Below are 19,605 nucleotides of genomic sequence, written 5' to 3' on the forward strand. Positions count from 1 at the left end.
TAGATGGTTGTGAGCCACCATGTGGTTGCTGGGAATTGAACTCAGGTCCTCTGGAAGACCACACAGAATGGTCTTGCGGCTGAGCCAATTTTCCAGCCTCTGAAATGACTTTTGCATGCCATCATTACAAAAAACCAACAAAACCAAAAATTTTAATAGCAAAAAAAACCTACATAAATACATAAGGACTGAACTCTATACTTTAGAAGAAAGAGCAGGACAGAAAAAATTTAAAGGAAATTATTAGACCAAATATATAAATCTAACAGGTTTGGAGATAATAGATAGTACTAAGTGTTACTCATAAACATTTGATTCTTAAGATTTAAAAAGGTTTCAAGACTTTTTAATATGGCAAAGTTCTATTTGTGTTTTTTAAAGAGGAAAAACTGACTGACTCCTAAGATTATCAAAACAAAATAAGCATAAAATTTTAAGAAAGCTCAGGGTTTAATCGAGAAAATGAAAAGTAAAGACACAGGATTTTTCTATTGAAACTATAGTATAAATGTTGTTATTATAAGTAAAATGGTATCAGAACTTCACATTTCAGCTGGGCACACTGGTGCACACCTATAATCTCAGCACTCGAGAAGGCAGAGGCAAGTGGATCTCTGTGAGTTTGTGGCCAGCCTGGTCTACAGAGTGAATCTAGGACAGCCAAGGCTACACAGGGAACCCTGTCTCGAAAAAATCAAATCAAAACATAAAAGAAATACACAAATTTCAAAAAACCAGATACAACATAATCCTATCTTTAAAATGTGTGATATATTAGAAAGTAAATTTGTGGGTGTATATGAAGGTATTTAAATATAATAAAGTGATATTTCAACATATAAGTTGTGTGATATTTTCCACATAAAGAAAAGGATAAAGGACTTAAGTAGAGAACAAAGTTAACAAAGTCAATGAGGCTTCACGTTGAAACGACTTTACCAAACTATTGCAGATTGAAATGAAACAAATTTTGAAATCATGGAAACTATAACTAGATTTGAATCCTAGTTATTCTACTTGGATATGTAGATGTAATCTTGAATAACCTAACCATTTTTAATGTTTATTTTATTTTTAATTATGTGTACCTACCCAAACTGGGTATGTGCATTGAATGCAGGTGTCCACCGAGGCTCAGGGTGTTGGATTTCCCTCTGTAGCTGCAATGATACGCAGCTGTGTGATGCCTAAAGTGGGTGCTGGGAGCTGAACTTGAGCCCTTTGCAAGCAAGTACATGCTCTTAATCTGAAAGTCGTCTCTCCAGCCCTTGAGATAGTATTTCTCAAACAATACAATATTTTTAAAGCATTTCTATTCCTGCATGAAATGTGCTAAATATTTGTAGAAAAAAGAGAAAAGCTGTATTTCTTGCTACAAATTACCCAAATTTGTCAAATTATTTTATAGTATGACATTTATAAAACATAAAGTTGTACCCAATCCTGCAATTATGTTATATGTAATGCCACAAAACTTACTTTTTCTTCCCTTTCTATTTCAAGTTGCTTCTTAAGGGACACAAGTTCATTTCTGATATTAGATAGTTCAGTCTCCTAAAGAAAAAAAAAGAAGATGCTTCTACATATATTTCAAATCAATCTAGTGCTTCAAATAAATTCAACTTTAGAAAGAATTGACTCAGAAAAATGTCCCTTAATGATAGATATATGAAGGCTGATAATGGACCATAACTAGACTCAGTGTAAGTTTCAAGTTCTTCATGGTTTTCTCTAACATAAAGTACTAAAATGGCATGTGCGCACAGATAACAAATGCACACACATATACTAATTCTCTTACTCCTTATCCCACCCCACTACTCATCTCCTTTCCTAAACATCAAAGCTGTAAACATAGTTTAACTGACTTTTTAATAATTCTGTTGAAAAGACACTTTACGCTACAGTGTAAAATAAATTGGAAAAGCACTCAAATAGGTAAAATACTTTTAGATTCTACAGATCAAGTATCATGGCTCTACTTAGTGTTATATTTTCTTCAATGTTGGTATTTTAAGAATTGACTTTTATTGGTATTTGTTCTGTATCTTACCAAAGCAGCCTTCGCTGATGACTGTTCTTGTTCTCTGCTTTTATAAAGTCCTAATTCTGAGTCTCTTTCTTCAACAATCTTATCATATTGATGCTGTATTAAACAAAGAAGACATTTTAGGCATATTAAAATGCAAGAGATTGTATTTTATAAGATTGGTAGGCTACACCAGAAGAAAAGTACCATGGTAAGTTTGAGTATATATGTATTTTCATTTTCATATATAGTCTAACAATATCTAAACAGTGAAACATAGACAAGTTCAGGACATAGTCTAATCTTAAAACAATAAATAGTTATTTTAATTAGAAATATAAAATTTCATCATTTAAGAAGTACAGCTGAGTTGGTTAAGTTCACAATGTCCATAAACCAAATACTCAAGAGGTTGGGACTTGAATATCACAAATTCAAGGCCAACCTAGGCTACATAGTGAGAGTCTTGTTCAATATGAATATAACACCAAAATGTTTTAGAAAAGTGACTGACTCCAAATCTAAGACAGGAACCACAATAACACAATATAAACTTTAATTTTTTTTTCATGACAAAAAGAAAGTGATCACAGACTATTCAAGTCAGGTCAAAATGACTTGTCTATCAGTTTAAAGAGGTTCTCCCTGGACAAAAGCAAAACAACTTTTCAATATAGATTATATAAACTGCACTAGATCCAAACATTGCAAATTTAAATCTACTAACCTATAATATTATTTAAATTTGGTGCTCAAATTTCTATTGATAAAATTACTTTATAGTAATGTCAGATTCTGGTATCAGTTTTTTAAAAATTAATAGTTGAGGACAACCTACTTCCTTTCCAAATCTGAAGAAAAAATGAAGCTTACTTAAAAGAAAAATTATTCAAACAGTACAAAAAATAAAAGGTACTCAGAACAAATATTAAGTCTTTCCCTGGGCTAGGCAGTGGTGGCGCACATCTTTAATCCCAGCACTCAGGAGGCAGAGGCAGGCAGATCATTGTGAGTTCGAGGCCAGCCTGGTCTACAAAGTGAGTCCAGCCCAGCCAAGGCTACACAGAGAAACCCTGTCTCAGAAAAAAAAAAAAAGGAAAGTCTTTCCCCAAGCTGAGGAGATGGATCTTTTGTTAAGATTTTGTTCAGCTGGTAAGTGTTAGATACATGTAGAGAATACAAACATTAACAAGAAATATCTTAGGTATGTAGTTAATAAATGTGTTATAAGACTACTAGAAGAATTCAGAAAATATGACTATAATTTACTATACATGATAACAAGATGTTTGATAGAGGAAGTGGCACTTCAACTCAGTTTTAAAAGGTTAAGATCTGAACTTACAGAAATAGGGAATCAGTAATATTCCAGCTATAATTAAGTTACTGTTGCACAGAAAATACTTCTCTGATAAATCAGAAGACTACCTTGAGTTCGTTATCTTAAACAAAGTATGCTCTAAGTAATAGTTTTATTACTTTAAGTTACCTTATGTTTTTCCATAAGTGCTACCATTTCAGCTATTTTATGTTGGCATCGTATATCAGTTTCTTTCTGTAACTTTACCGCTTCATCAACTGTTGCTTTGGCTTTCTCAACCTATAAAATTAAAAAAAAAAAAAAGTGTTTCAAAATGTCCACAAACCTAACACTCAGGAGGCTAGGGCCTGAATATCACAAGTTCAAGGCCAACTTGGGCTACAAAGTAAGAGTCTTGTTCAATATGAATATTGAATAAATAAATATTGGTGCTGGACTTTATACCACATTAAAAAGAATTTAACTTTCCTTTAAGAAACATATATTTTACTTATATAAATTATAAAACTCAAGCAGTAGAAAATCAGAAACAAAACAAAGATATAATTTGTTTGGTTTATTTTGTGATGTTTCAAAAAGCAAAATTACTATAAATAACTTAATACTTAAATATTTAGTATTTTTAAAAATTTAATTACGTTACTCAATATTTAAATATTTAGAATAATACTTTCTATATTTAATAACTGTCCTCATCATAAATATATTAAAACTTGTTAAAAAACACTTTGAAAGTTAACAGTACCTTTTTTATTTTGGGGGGGTTTTGTTTGTTTATTCATTTGAGACAGGCTTTGTCTGGGTAACAGCCTGGATATCCTGGAACTAGCTTTGTAGACCATGCTGGCCTTGAAATCGGAGATCTACATGCCTGTGCCTCCTTACTGTTGGCATTAAAGCATGTACCACCAGCACCCAGCAAAAATACTTATTTTTAAAGCTAAACAACAAACGCTTTTAGCACACAGTAAGTTCTTAACATATTTAGTCTTTTCTACCTCTCCTAGAAGTTTTTCTTCTGATATCTTTTTTTCTTCAATTTCTTTCTGGTAGTTGTCAGTTGTTTCTTGAAATTTTTGCTTGGCATTTCCTAGTTCCAACTCTAATTTATTGACCTGTAAGTAATGAAAGTAATATTAATTTTAGTAAACTCCATAGATTACTTGAAAATATTCCATATTCATGTGTATTTTTTAAACCCTAAAAGATTCATGGAAATTAAGATTGAATCATTTTCTTACATTCTTCATATAATGAAATGTGGTTTTTATCTTTCAAAATCTATCTTGACTCTTAAAATATGTATTTAGTCTTGCCAAGCAATATAAGCAGTCACATATTTTTTGTTTCAAAACATTTTACTTAAAAATTACAAGTAATGCTCCATAAAAAATACGTACAAGCTTCTACTGATAAGCTCTATAAAAATCTATCAGCTTGAATTAAAGTTTAAATCCAACTTTGAGTAGCTTTCAGATTTGTCTTCAAAGTGAAACATGTAAACATACTATATATGTGAACTTACTAAGGCACATGAAAATTAAAATGGTCCACCATGTCCCTTGAGATGGTAGGACAGAGCAGCAATAGTGGCTACAAGACACAAGGCTAGTAGAGAAAAACTCACTGTGGTTAATTAACCCACCCAGAAAAGAGCACAGAAGCAAGATCATCCTGAGATAACCCAGACCCAGAAAGACATGCATGGTATATACTCACTTGTAAGTGGGTATTACCAAAATGTATAGGATACCCCTGTTACAATCCACAGACCCAAAGAAGCCAAGGAGGGCCCAAGGGAAGATGCCTGACTCTCACTCAGAAGAGAAAATAAAATAGACATCTGAAGCAGATGGAGGGAAGAAGCTGTGTAGGAGATGGGCTGAGGAGGGTAACATGCATGAGGATTAGGTGTGGAGAGCAGGGGCTAGGGAAAGGGGAGGACCTGGAGAGAATGGAAATCAATGGGGGAAGGGGACATCTCTGGGACAGGGGAGGCCCCCAGGACTCTATGGGGGTAACCCTAGCTGAGATTCCTAATAGCAAAGGGCAGGGGAAGGGGATATGGAGCCTGAAGTTACAACATCCTATAGTCAGGTGGGACTTCCAATGGAGGGAGATAAGGACACCAACACACACACAAAACCTCCAACCCAAAATTTGTCTTGCCTACAATAAGTATAGGGATAAAGACAAAGCAGAGCTTGAGGGAATGGCAAATCAATGACTGGACCAACTTGAGACCCACCCAACGGGAGAGAACCAGCCCCTGACACTATTAATGACATTCTGCTATGCTTGCAAAACGTTTGCAGACAGGAACCTAGCATATCTGTCTTCTGAGAGGCTTCATCCAGCAGCTGATGCAAACAGATGCAGAGTCCCACAGCCAAACAACAGGCTAGATTGGGGAGTTTTAGGGAAGAGTGGGAGAAGTACTGAAGCAGCCAGAGGGGTCAAGGACACCACAAAAAGACCTGCAGAGTAGACTAAGCTGGGCCCAAGGGGGCTCAGAGAGAGTGAACCAACAACCAAACATCATGCACTGGCTGGACCTAGGGCCCCTACATATTTATAGTAGTTGTACAGCTTAGTCATTATATGGGCTCCCTAACAATTGGGGGCTTCTCATTCTCTAGGGGAAGGGAAGAATTGGGGGAGGGGAAATTAGGGCAAGACTAGAAGGAGAGGCGGGAGGGGACTAGGATCTGGCTGTAAAATGATTAAATATTTTAAAAAGTCTTGGAGTTTGCAGAGTAAACCTGGCAGTACCCACAGGTTTCTTATACATGGATCTAAATCAAGACATTCCATTTGGTTAATATCAGCTAATACAAATTCTTTTCATGAAACCAAAGCAGAAAAACACCTAGAAAAATCAGATCTTTCACCAGTGGCAGAACTCAAGTGATTTTTAAGACCGTTCTTTGGCATCTGTTTTGAGTCTATACCCAAAGATTCCTGCCTACCACCATCCACAAACACATGTGGTTTATCCACAAGCACGTGTAGTTTATCATAATAAAAAAGGTGGGGGCCTCTCTCACAGGTATAAGTTCTTGCCCTGCTGTCTTTGGTTCTTGATTAGATATTTATTTTTATGAATTTCTTTTTCTTTTTTCATTGCTTAGATAAGGTCTATGAATGTCCTGGAAACCTGCTATATAGATCAGTCTGGCCTTTAACTCACAGAAATACACCTGCGCCTCTGCCTCTGTCTACTAAGTGTTGGGAAAAAAGGCATGTGCCACCATGCCTAGCCCTTAATGAATTTCTTAATATTTAGGTTGGCAAATTTTAATTCATTTTTATAATAAAGTAACTCTTCCAACTGAAACCTCATGCATTAAAAGAAAAACATATTCTATATTTTCTAAAAATAATGTTTTTAATTTTTTGCTTTATCATATTTCATATATTATATAGCTATGCCCTCAAATATAGTAATTAGCAAGAGAGACAAAGAACCTGAATTAGCACCTATGGTCCAGATTCACTTTACCTGAGAGATAAAGTGTAACTGAAGAAATATGTCACAGCAGTGGACAAGAATTCCATCAGTAAGGCATAGATAATGTTAACAGTGAACCAGAATACATTGTGTCTATAAATCAACTATCAATTTTTTTTAAATTTAGAAATAAAGCAGACTTCTGCCTGTTTCACATACTCAAGAGTTCATAGTATCAAATGTATGAAAAGATGACTAGAAAATTGTGTTCTAAAGAAAGATGTGTTATTAGAGATAAAGGAAATAACCTTAAATTAATTTCATACATCAAATATACATAACAAATGCCATCTTATATAATAAAAAGTTTCACATTATTAATAACCACAAAAAGACCAAAAATAAAAACATAATAACCACACAATAATCTGGCCTTACAATAAAATTGAATTATCAAAAAGAAAAGAACTCTGTATCATGTGGGGTTTTATTTGTTTGTTTGGTCCCAAAATAGCCTTTCATCTGAGCAGGAAGCAACAACACCAAGCACATAAAATATTTCACACTACATTTTTTTTTTGAGACAGGGTTTCTCTGTGTTGCCTTAGATGTCCTGGAACTCACTCTATAGACCAGGCTAGACTCAAACTGAGAACTCAGAAATCTGCCTGTCTCTGCCTCTGAGTGCTTGGATTAAAGGCATGCACTACCACCACCCAGTCCATACTACAAATTTTTGTTTCCTAATGTATTCCACTTTTCAACTCAAAGTCCAACTTTTAGGTTGTTTTAGGATCATTTCTTAAATAATTTTTATGCTACTAGTAGATGTCTGTATACTTTTCAATTTGGAGCTATTATAAATAATACTGCTATAAATATTTTTGGTAATTTCTATCTCTAGGAATTCAGGTGTATAATTATAGAATGTATCTTTTGACTAGTTTCTATATAATTTTAAGAAGTTTTATAATAATTCTTATTTGCCTTTTTATGACAATCTTTACATTTCTTGTTTCAAGTACTACCTAAGATTCTATAAAATACTTTTTTATCAAAGTATTCATTTAATATTTTGACAACCACTGCTTTCCACTAAAGATTAAAAAATATTTATTGAATACTTATTAATTATCAATCATTGCCTAAGGAGAAAGATTACAAAATTTGGCCCTGGCTTCATAGGCTTATATTCTAGGGATTTATTTTATACAAAGTTGATGGGTCTCAACCTACTGTGCAACAGGATAATTGTATTTTATAGTAACCTGCCTGCAAGATACACTGGTGCCAACAGTGGCACAAACGTTATGGAAGTGCCCAACCAATTTCTAATTGGATGCGAGGCCTACTCCAGGAGCTAGAATCCATACCTGACTCTGCTAAAGGAGCCAAGAACCTGAGACATAGGCCTAGGAGAAAATCTAATATATACTATTACTCTGCTAAAGAAAAAAAAAGTGACATTCTGCTACACCCACAGATCAGTGCCTCCATCAACCCTCATCAGAGAAGCTTCTTCTTGCAGTAAGTAAGAATTAACTTGGAGACCCACAACTGTGAATATGCAGACATTAAGAGACTTTGAAGCACTCAGTCTTAAATGTCTTCATCAAAGCCCTCCTCCCCCACAAGGCTCACAGATCTATGAGGAGACAGAAAGATTGTAAGAGTCAGAAGTAACTGATGACTCCAAAGAAACAGTGTCTTCCAGGAACAACAGGAATGATGAAAATATGAACTCACAGAGACTGTGAAAGCACACATAACACCTACGCAGGCTCAAACCAGACAGGGTCCTAGGACTCAGAGGGAGAAGTGGACACAGGTTTCCACCCCTAACCAAGAAGTTATCTGCAACTGATACTCACTGACATACAAAAAATAAAAATTTTCTGCAATGGAGTCTCACTGGGTACATTAATACACTCCAGGGCAGGCCCCACGCCAAGGAGTAGTTGGCCAATAAAAAAACTATCTCAATCATATTTTTATATGCTTTTTATCACATTTGGCGTTGTTGGGGCATTCTCTGTTTTATTTCTCTTTTGCATACATATTTTGATTTCAGTTTTTATAGGGTTTGTGTGTGCTTCTTTTTCTGTTTTTTTCAAAGGGAGAGAAAAAAGAACATAAGGTTGGGTGAGTAGGGGAATAGGTATGATGGAGAAGTAACTGGAGGAGGGAATAAACATGATCAGAATGTATTATATGAAAAACATTTAAAGAAAAAAATATAGGTAATACATATACACAGAGCATACATACAAATATTTCTTAAGTTGTTTACACATTTCTGACCCAGCTAAATCACAACAAACATTATATCAGATTTACAAGAATTAATCTCTCCAATCCAAAATAGTATCTGAGTCTAACCATTAAATTTTAAATAAATAGTCTATGTTATCACATATCTATTAGCATTTAAGAAAACAAAAATAAAAATGTAACATACCTTTATTTCATATGCATTCAGTTGTTTGTTTTCTGCTGAACTCTTCTTTTTCAAGGTCTTATTCTATGGAAAGTTAATTATAGTTAGTATTAAGACTTACAACGCCAAGGCCACTAATATCACTAGAAATGAAATTATTGCTCTCTAAAACTATAGTGAAAATATTGAGATAATTTTGAGAACATTTATATTATTAAGAGAACCTACCTCCTGGTGAAGCTCTTCAATACACTTGCTTTTATTTTCAACTTGTTTCCTTAAATTGTTACACTGTAAGATTATTTTTTAATTAATTATTCTGATCAAAACAAGCAATCTCAAACTAATAATATATTATATAAAGTAACATAAGGCTTATTTGAGATTTTAAATCATTCTGTTGATATAAAAATATATATTTTGTAAACAAAAGTATATAACATGTTATTAATCTATTTAATAAATGTAAATTAAACTAAGTAAAATATGCCTCTTGATCATCTTTATACAGAAGGCTAAATCATATTACTAGAAGGACTGAGAAAAGCATCAGTAAAGGTAAGAAAAAAAATATTCTGTCTTCTTCATTACTCATTATTCTCTCATTCTCATGTTTAAGAGTCTAAATTTGGAAGAGAAGCATAATATATCCTACCTCTTCAGAATTTCAATTCCACTTCCTAAAATACCAACTAAGCCAATTTTAATACATTACTTGGTGGAGTTATTTCTTCTGACTACATGCAGAACTAAATGGAAATGTATTAGTCCAAAGAACATCTTAAGTACCATAAAAGCTACCATAAAAGCAGGACAGATTTTTAAGATGGCTTAAAATATCAAATATATAAATTGCTCTAATAGCCATTAGAGTAAAAGAACTCTCACACACACACAAAATTCAGTCTCCTTCATTAGTACCAAATATTGTTAAATATTTTTCTTATAATACTCACATATGCCATAGTCATTAATATTCTGAATATAAATTAATTTTATATAGCATTGTTCTTATGTTTACAAGTGACTTCCTTTTTAATTACTGTCTCACTAAATATCCAAGCTTCCTTCAAACCATAGTCTTCCTATCTTCACCTCCTATAAACTGGGCTTACATGAATGTACCACTGTGCCTGGCTATAAGTGGTTTATGTTAAATTTTACATGTCCAAAGTCCAAGATCAAGAACAATTTCAAAAGAAAGTTAAGAAAAAAAAGCTATAGAAAAAATAAAAACTATTTCTCTGATTTTCACACTGATATGATGCATTGGCACCTGCCTTGATAACACAGAAACCTTTAATATTAGCACAAAGAAGGCAGAGTAAGGCCCATTTCTATACGTTTGAGACCAGCCTGGTCCACATAGTAAATTCCAGGATACTCACAGTAAAACTGTCTCAATAAATGAAAATAAACAACAAAACCACTAACAGTAACATGAAATTCTTATTTATTAAGAAAAACTTAAGCATTTTTATTTTGGCAGAAAGCTACTTAGATTCTCATTATAAGCTTCCTTATAAATCTACAACTATTTTATTTACCAATTGAAATAATTTTTTCTTCCTCTACTTAAAAAAAGTAACTTCAGACAGTGAACTATATTTTCTAGAGGATCATTCATTATATGAAAGATTAAGTATAGAGCAAGTTATATAGTAAGATTAGAAAAAGAGAAACCCAGATAAATAAAAATCACTTCAAATAAAGAAGACAAATTTTCTGTAGTTCAATTTTAGAAATGAGCAAAACAGCTGAATGTCTAAAGCATCTTGTCATGTTAAGACTATTCACAATGAATGTAGCTACTTGTAAGTGTAAATTTTACAGACGAAAAGAAAAACTAAATTTAATAAATTTCCCTCTTTAAAGGTCTATTCAAAATTGGTGAATCCCGTCTCTTCAAAAAAAAAATGTCAATAAAAACACTGTATTATTCCTCAAAGCCTTCTAAAGGAGAATAATAGAAAAGCTGGTCCTCTAAAATCCAGTCAAATATTTTCACGAAGTTCTTATTCCCAAAATTTTTTTCATAATTTTGTAATACCTTATTTTCTAATATCTTCATTTGTTTTTCTTTCTTTAAAACTTCACATTCAATGCTTCGAGCCTAAGAAAAATTTATTTGAAATCATATTTAAAATGCTAACAGAATTGTATTTTCTTATGTATTTTAGAAATAAAATTACATAGTTTTAGATATTTATAAAAATACTTATCAGCTCATCCAGTTTGTTTCATTGTCCTTTTAAAAAAGACTATACCTTTATGTGATATGTTAAACACTTTGATTTAATATTTCACAATATTATGCATAAATTATACACACACACACACACACACACACACACACACACACACACACAGGTTTTTCAAGATAGGGTTTCTCTGTGTAACAGCCCTGGCTATCCTGGAACTCACTTTGTAGACCAGGTTGGCCCCTTATCACTAATAATTTCTACACAAACAAAACAGATTATACTTGAAAGTCTTTGTTTCTCTGTCTGTCTGTCTGTCTGTCTGTCTGTGTCTCTCTCTCTGTGTGTGTGTCTTTCTCTCTCATGTGTCATACATCCCTGTGTGTTGTACATGAGAGATACACTCTCTCACTGAGCTTAAAGCTGACTAGCCAATCAGCACCAGAAATATGCCTGTCTCTATCTTGTCAGTTCTGGGATTTCAGACTTTGTGCCTGCCATTGTGCTCAGCTTTTATGTGGGTGCTAGAAATCTGAACTCATATTTGCATTATAAGCACTTCTCCAACTGAACTTGTTTAGCTCCCCAGTCTCTGTACTTGTTGAGTTTTTGTTTTTCAAGACAGGGTTTTTCTGTGTACCCTTGGCCATCCTGGGCTCCCTTTGTAGACCAGGTTGCCTCGAACTCAAGAGATTTCTCTGCGAGTGCTGCCTCCCGAGTGCTAGGATTAAAAGCATGCATTATCACGCCCAACTTTTTAAAAAGATTTCATTCATTTATTGTATATGATGCTCTATTTGCATGTACACCTGTATGCCAGAAGAGGGCATTAGATCATATTACAGATGGTTATAAGCCACCATATGGTAAATATAACAATTCTCACGTCAAAAATCTTCATTATCCTTATCCTTAAATTCCTAAATACAAGCTATGGGGGCTTCACATTTCCTATGTCTTACTCCATCTCTCCACTTTTCTCTCTACTCGTCTTCATCCATTCTCGCTATTACTACCACGCTAGCCTCCATCTTTCAGCCACAATAAATTTTAAGTATTTAAAACTGTCATAGTCTTTCATACTTTCAGGTGTTTCCCAAATAATTTGTGGCTTTTTAAAAATTTGGAATATTCTTCTGCATATTAAACTCTACTTCTACTAATTTCTGTTAATGTAAACCAATTAAGTGTTTCTTCTTCTAGAAAGTATGCCCGGACTTACTAAGTGTTGATTAAATTCCTTTTCTCTGTACTCCAGTAGTAGAATCTAAGTAGAGGACCAACTATAGTTTTGCCAGCGCCCTTCCCTCAAGGGATTCCTTTACTGTAAATCCCATGGTAATTTTATTCAAATTATTTACCAGCTACAATGACTGTTTTAGAAATAAGTAAATAAGCTGAACAAGGCCAGAATCTTCAATTTTTTAATGCTTTTAAGGCAAATTTTAGTTGTTTTCCAAAAGATTATAGTGTCTTTCATCTCTCCTCATTCCATCCTCAAGTTTTAAAAGGTTTTACTTCCCTCATAAAAACTTCAGACCATTTCTGCCCACCAAAATAAATATCTAAACTCAGCACCTAGAACAATATTTGGGACATAGTTGGTGTTAGATAATACTTGCTGAATGATTGAAGGAGCCTTTATAATCAAGCATGGCATCAACTTTGGCACAATTTTTCCCACTCACTCTATATACACTATACTGAATAATCATGTAGCATACTTTATACTCTCATAGTTTTGAGATATTTTATCCCAACTTATTGAAACCATATTTAAGGCACAACACAAACTTTTTAATATATTAAATATTATCACAGCATGAGTCTTTAAGTTGAGTCTTTAAGTTAACCTAGAAACGTAAGTCAAAATTAAGTACTGAACATTTGGGGCTAGAGAGATGGCTTAGTAGTTAAGAGCCCTAGCTGCTCTTCCAAAGAACCTGGTTCATTTCCCAGCCCCTCTTGGCATCTCATAACTATCTATAACTTCAGTTCCAGGGACTCTCTGCACCCCATGGGCACCAAGCATGTACAAGGTGTATAGACATTCACTCAGGCAAAAACCCATAAACATAAAATAATAAAAACTCATAAACATAAAATAATAAAAACTCATAAACAAAAATTATAAAAATTGACCATTTTTCAAATAGTCTAGAATTATGCTTAGTTCTTACAAATATATATGATAAACAAAACAATCCAACTTAGCCTCTATCATTAAGGATTTTATGTGGATTGCTTGTACGCATATTTATCACAGGTGTACAGTTTCCACAGAATCCAGAAGATAGAATTAGATCTCACAGAACTAGAGTTTCAGCTAGGTGTAAGTCACGTGGGTGCTGAGAACTACACCTGGAGGTCTCTGACAAGAGCAGCAAGTGCTTTTAATGAGTGAGCCATCTCTGTATCCTTCCTTAAACTGTATTTTAAATGTTAATGACTTAGTACCTGGATTACTAGTTAATTTATACAATAGTACATGTCACTTTATTATCTGTATAGTTTTATTATTTAAATTTTTAATCTATTACTAAATATAACATACATTTTCTTCACTCTTGTCCAATTTACATTTAACTTCATCTTCTTGCTGTATGAACTGTTTTCTTACTGATTCCAGTTCATCCCTAAAAGAAAATGCAAGAATAGCATCACAACCAAAACCATATTTTCATTTTATCTCCTAAGATTTTTTTAAATTACTTATTAATTTTCTAGGTTTGAGTTCTCATTTTGATTGGTAACTTTTTCCACATAGGCACATTTCCATTCCCACATTTAAGTTCCTTTACATATTTGTCTTTAAATTATGTGCATATCTGCCATCATTTTCCTACTTTTAAAAAATAGAAACATTTCATTTTTTTCTTTTCTTAGTCATCATTCTAACATATATAAAATTCTACAAAAATCAATTAAAAAATAAGTATAATTTATTTTAATGATATTTATATATACATGTATCATTGCACATGCTTTAAAAATCTCCAGAAACATAAGAACAGTGATGCTTTGGGTGAGGGAAACAAGATAGCAGAAAAGCAAAAGGCAAAAGAAAGATACTGTTCTTGATCCTTTGTCCCTTCTAATTTTGTATTATACTCATGCATTATTTTTAAAATATTTTCATTAAAGTCTTACATACAACAGATAAAAATATTGATGATTTTCTCAGTGGACACTTAAAGGTATTTTTCCTTTCTTTTTTTAAAGATGAATGAATGTATGTATATAAGCACTCTATTTGCATGTATGCCTACCTGACAGAAGAGAGTTTCAGACAGAAGAGGGCATCAGATCTCATTGTAGGTGGTTGTGAGCCACCATGTGGTTCCAAGAAATTGAACTCAGAACCTCTGGATGAGCTGCCAGTGCTCTTAACCACTGAGCCATTTCTCCAGCCTGAAGGTATTTTTCTAAGTTGTAGTTTTCCTTTGTGTCATTACTACATTGATAATGTAATCAGTGACTTAACCTTTCAAAAACTGAATCCAGGATATGATTTATCTTAACTTTTTCCTAAAATCTTTCATGTATATTTATTTATTTGCTTATTTATTGAGAGAGACAGAGAAAAAAGAATGTATAATTTCAATAGCACATGTATGGAAGTCAGAGGACAACTTCTAAAGGTCAGTTCTTTTCTTCCATAATATGGATTCCAGGGATCAAATGCAAAACATCTGGCTTGGCAGTGAGCACCTTTACCACTGAGATATCTTGCCAGCATTATTCTTTAAATAGAATAAAAATTTATAATCAGTATGTTCACTGCCATAAAAAAATGTATACTTAAAGGTCTCTAAGTCCATACTAAAAGTAAACATTCAGAATATATTACTCAGATACTTTGAATATTGTTTTAAAAGCAACTCTCTTGAACTAAGGAGATAGCTCAGTGGATAAGGTGCTTCCCTTGCAAACATAAGGACCTGAGTTTTATCCCCATAGACTACATAAAAAAAATAGGGATTGTTAAAGCATACTTGTACAGTGCTGGAGGGGGAGAAACGGGCAGACACTGAGGGTTGTTTATTGGCCAGCCTAACATACTTGGAGAGTTTTAAACTGGTGAATTATCACTAGAGTCTGGAAAGGGTATATAGTACCTGAAGAATGACATGTGTAGAATGGCTTCCACCTGCTCACATAGTGTATGTTCATGTGCACACACATCTAGAGACTCTTGATACAGGTGTGGTATAACACCCAGAAATGCCAGCACTTGGGAGTCTGAACCAGGAAGATCATCCTTGGCTATACAGTTAAGATCTTGTCTCAAAAAGTAAGTGAATAAATTTATTTTTTTTAAAAAATCATAGAAAAAAATGAACAGCTTCTCTTTAAAGTTTGTGGTTTAGCCGGGCGGTGGTGGCTCATGCCTTTAATCCCAGCACTCGGGAGGCAGAGGCAGGTGGATTGCTGTGAGTTTGAGGCCAGCCTGGTCTACAAAGCAAGTCCAGGACAGCCAAGGCTAACACAGAGAGACCCTGTCTCGAAGAAACAAAAATAAATAAATAAATAATAAAGTTTGTGGTTTAATCATAGATATGTGAATATGTAAATAATAGATGTTTCTGAAGAAGAAAGTTGAGCAAAAAGGGCAAAAATCAATCATTATGGGTATGGCAAAAAATGACTTTCTCAATCTGGAAAATACTTAGCAGTTAATAATTTATTAAGCACTGACTCTATCAAACACTGTATCCAACTCTACTCACAATACCTCATAATCTCTAAACAATTCTATGAAGGGCTGTAGTAGGTCTAAAGATTTCAAATAATTTAAAATATAAGTTTTCAAGAGCACATTCTTTAACCAAACATAAGAAACCCAAATTTCAATATGAATATAAACAAGAACACACACACAAAATATTTGGAAATCATCCAAGTTACCAATGGATTAAAAAAGAAACTTAAAATACAGAGGTAGGAAGGGAGGGAGGAAGGGAGAGGCTTAGAGATTTAGATAACCAATAGTAAAACTGCTTATCAAGCCAGGCATCATGTTCATGCCTACAACCCCAGAAATCAGGAGGCAGAGACAAAGATGATCACTACAAGTTCAAGTCCAGTCTGGTCTACATAGGCCCTTCCCATAGGTTCTATAAAATCTAGCTATGGACTCTTGGCCTTGGCAGTGGTGCCAGATATGAGTTCTGTCTTGTGGATATGTCCTTAAATCCATCAAAATGTGATTGGTTACTCCCATATCTCATGTCACTACTATACCATTGGGTATATAATGCCAAGCCAGTCATTACTGTAGCTCAGAGTTCACAGATGTGTATCATTGATGACACATTTTCTCTTCCTGGATGTGCATGACACCTTCCAGCACTATGAAATCTAACCAATAGGGATAAAGCTTCTGAGTCTACCAGCCTGATTTCTCCATGTTCTGTTTCTCAAGTATGTGGTGTCCTCAGCAAATAAGGTCTTACCATCAAGTTATAGACAGTAACTAAAATGTATGTATAATGTATGGGGATCTATCTATAGAGTCATACTGACCAACATTCATAAAGAAGTACCTATTCCTGTCTGCGACCTTTTAATTTGCTAGCCTGTGTGTCGAGTATGACATCATCCCCCCATTATAAGGTACTTCCATTTAAACTTTTTTATGCGTTATGTATTTTACAAAGCTTCTAGTAGGTTTCCATATGACTTTATGAAAAGTCTTTCTTCCTCTACCCTGCCCTCCTATCCTCATCCTACTTAACACTTCCTGACACATTATTCCTCTTTTTCTCTTTTATCACTTTATTCTATCTGCCTGCCCCTGGAAATTCCCCCAACACATGGCTCCTTACTAGTTCCCTGACTACCATGGATACTCCAAATGAAATACACATATATAAGTATTTAAAGCTAACAGCCACATATGAAAGAAACCATGTTACATTTGTCTTTCTGGTATGATTTATGTTACTCAGGATGTTGTTTCCAAATCAATTAATTTATCTATGAATTTCATAGTTTCCTTTTTCTTAAAAGTTGATTAATATTCCATTGTGAAAATGTGTCGTATTTTCGTTATGTATTCCTCAGTTGATAGGCACCCAGATTATGTTCCTATCACTATTATTCTGCTAATAGACTATTAAACTGATTCCTACTGACTGAACCACACCCATAGTTAAGCAAAGCTCTCAACCCCATTAGAAAAGCTTCTCTTTGAAGTAGACTGTGTTAACACACATACCCCTACAACTGGTCAATGTGTACAGTATAAGAGACTGCAGAGTGCTCAGGCCTAAATGGAGCATCTGTATCACACACCCTCTCCCAAGGCTCAGGGGTCATTGTAGAAGAAGTAGAAAGACAGTAAAAACCAGAGATGGTGGGTGACTACAGGGAAACAGACATAACAGGGTAGTTGCATATATGAACTCAGAGTGGTTGATAGCATACTTAAGACCTATGAAAGCTCAAGCTGCTTTCCCAGCACGGACAAATTTCCATTCCTAGTTTAGATGCTTTTGCTAACTGACAGATGCTGTGAGAGGGACAGTAAATTTTTCTTTAAGGGTGTCACCTTTGGTAGGTTGGCCACACTCCATGGATTAGCCCCACATGAATATCTGGCACCACAAATTAGACTTGATGGATTTAAAGAAAAGCAAAAGAGGACATGAAGTTCAGTAGGTACGGAGATGGGGGTGGATCTAGGAATAGTTGAGGGAGGAAGGTGAATATGGTCAAAATATACAAAAATTTAAAAGAATTAGTAAAAATATTTTAAAAGACATATCAAAATAAAATAATAACATCATAAATTCACAGATGTGGTTGTAAGTAAGCTGATATATTGAAATGTGTATATATTCTTTTAAAAGAAATGGAAAATCTAAATATCAGTACACAAATTTTGAAAACACAATAAAAAACAGGAACATGAATTCAAGGAGGCAAAATATTTAAGTATAAAAGCAATGGTATAAATTCACAAAAAGAAAAACAAATAGAAAAAATTTAAATTTCTATTTTTAAAATGCCCCAAATTAAAGGAAAACAAATTACAGAAATTCTATAAATAAAATGGATAAAATATTGTTACTTTAGCCAGGCACAGTGGTGCATTCCTGTAAACCCAGCACTCAGGGAGGCAGAGACAGGCAGATCTCTGTAAGTTCCAGGCCACCCTGGTCTACAAAGTGAGTCCAGGATAGCCAAGGCTACACAGAGAAACCCTATCTCAAACACACACACACACACACACACACACACACACACACACACACACACAGAATTGCTATTTTAATGCTTAAGTCAACAGTAAATAATAAGGCCCTTAAAAGATTAAAGAGTGCAAGAGTGCAGACATTTGCAGATAATTTTATAAAAAAATATCTTATAGGCAGATTTTGAAATTTTTCAAAGCTTATGCACAAGGTAGTAACTTCAAATCATGAGAATTGTGAGTTATGGGGCTGGACAGATGGCTCAGAAGTTAAGAGCAGTGGCTGTTCTTCCAAAAGTGCTGAGTTTAATTTCCAACAACCACATGGTGGCTCATAATCATCGATAATGAGATCTGGGGCCCTCTTCTGGCAGGCAGGCACACATGCAGGTAGAACATTGTATACATAATAAATAAATAAATGTTTTTTAAAATGTGAGTTATTTATGTTTTACCTTATCAATAAATTAGTGATGATACCAGATAAGAATTGAAACATTTTGAAACCAGAGTTTTCACATGATTTTGATTGTATTTCACAATTTACAGTTAATAAGCATTACCAGAAACTAGTTAATTACCAAGTCACTGGAATCATTATTTCTATGATCTTAAAAAATTAAAACTAAAAGGTATTCTCTCAAATTTAAAATAAGGAAAATACATGTGAGCTTTGTTTACTTCAGAATTATTTATAATAGTGAAAAACTAGAAAGTGCAAATATCCAAAATAAAAAGTATTATTATATATATAAATATTGTGAAAATCATCAAGAAACATGATTAAAATTAATTAAATACGGCAAAATTCTATGATAATGAATAAGAATATGTTCTCTGAAATAGTAAACAACTATTTTAACATTATATAAGAATTGATGCTCTTAAAAGTAATTTTCAATTTTTTAATCTAAGTTTTCTAGATATGGTAGCATAATTTTTAAAATTATTTAATAATTTTGGTTTTA

At 33.7% G+C, this 19,605-nt stretch overlaps 1 protein-coding gene across 2 annotated transcripts in view; it reads right to left on the bottom strand.

Moving 5' to 3' along the window:
• The window catches only part of SYCP1 (synaptonemal complex protein 1), an 85,030-nt gene that overhangs the window by 19,639 nt on the left and 45,786 nt on the right, over positions 1-19,605 (bottom strand). For both annotated transcript variants that reach the window (XM_084757944.1, XM_084757943.1), the window contains exons 21-28: positions 13,994-14,075; positions 11,289-11,351; positions 9,467-9,529; positions 9,260-9,322; positions 4,349-4,465; positions 3,519-3,629; positions 2,054-2,146; positions 1,480-1,554 (exon numbers count right to left, since the gene is read on the bottom strand). In XM_084757944.1, the coding sequence (XP_084614070.1) occupies positions 1,480-1,554; positions 2,054-2,146; positions 3,519-3,629; positions 4,349-4,465; positions 9,260-9,322; positions 9,467-9,529; positions 11,289-11,351; positions 13,994-14,075 (667 nt within the window). The remainder of the gene's footprint in view (positions 1-1,479; positions 1,555-2,053; positions 2,147-3,518; positions 3,630-4,348; positions 4,466-9,259; positions 9,323-9,466; positions 9,530-11,288; positions 11,352-13,993; positions 14,076-19,605) is intronic.

Source organism: Acomys minous, assembly GCF_964271855.1.
Source record: "Acomys minous genome assembly, chromosome: 14".
NCBI lineage: Eukaryota > Metazoa > Chordata > Mammalia > Rodentia > Muridae > Acomys > Acomys minous.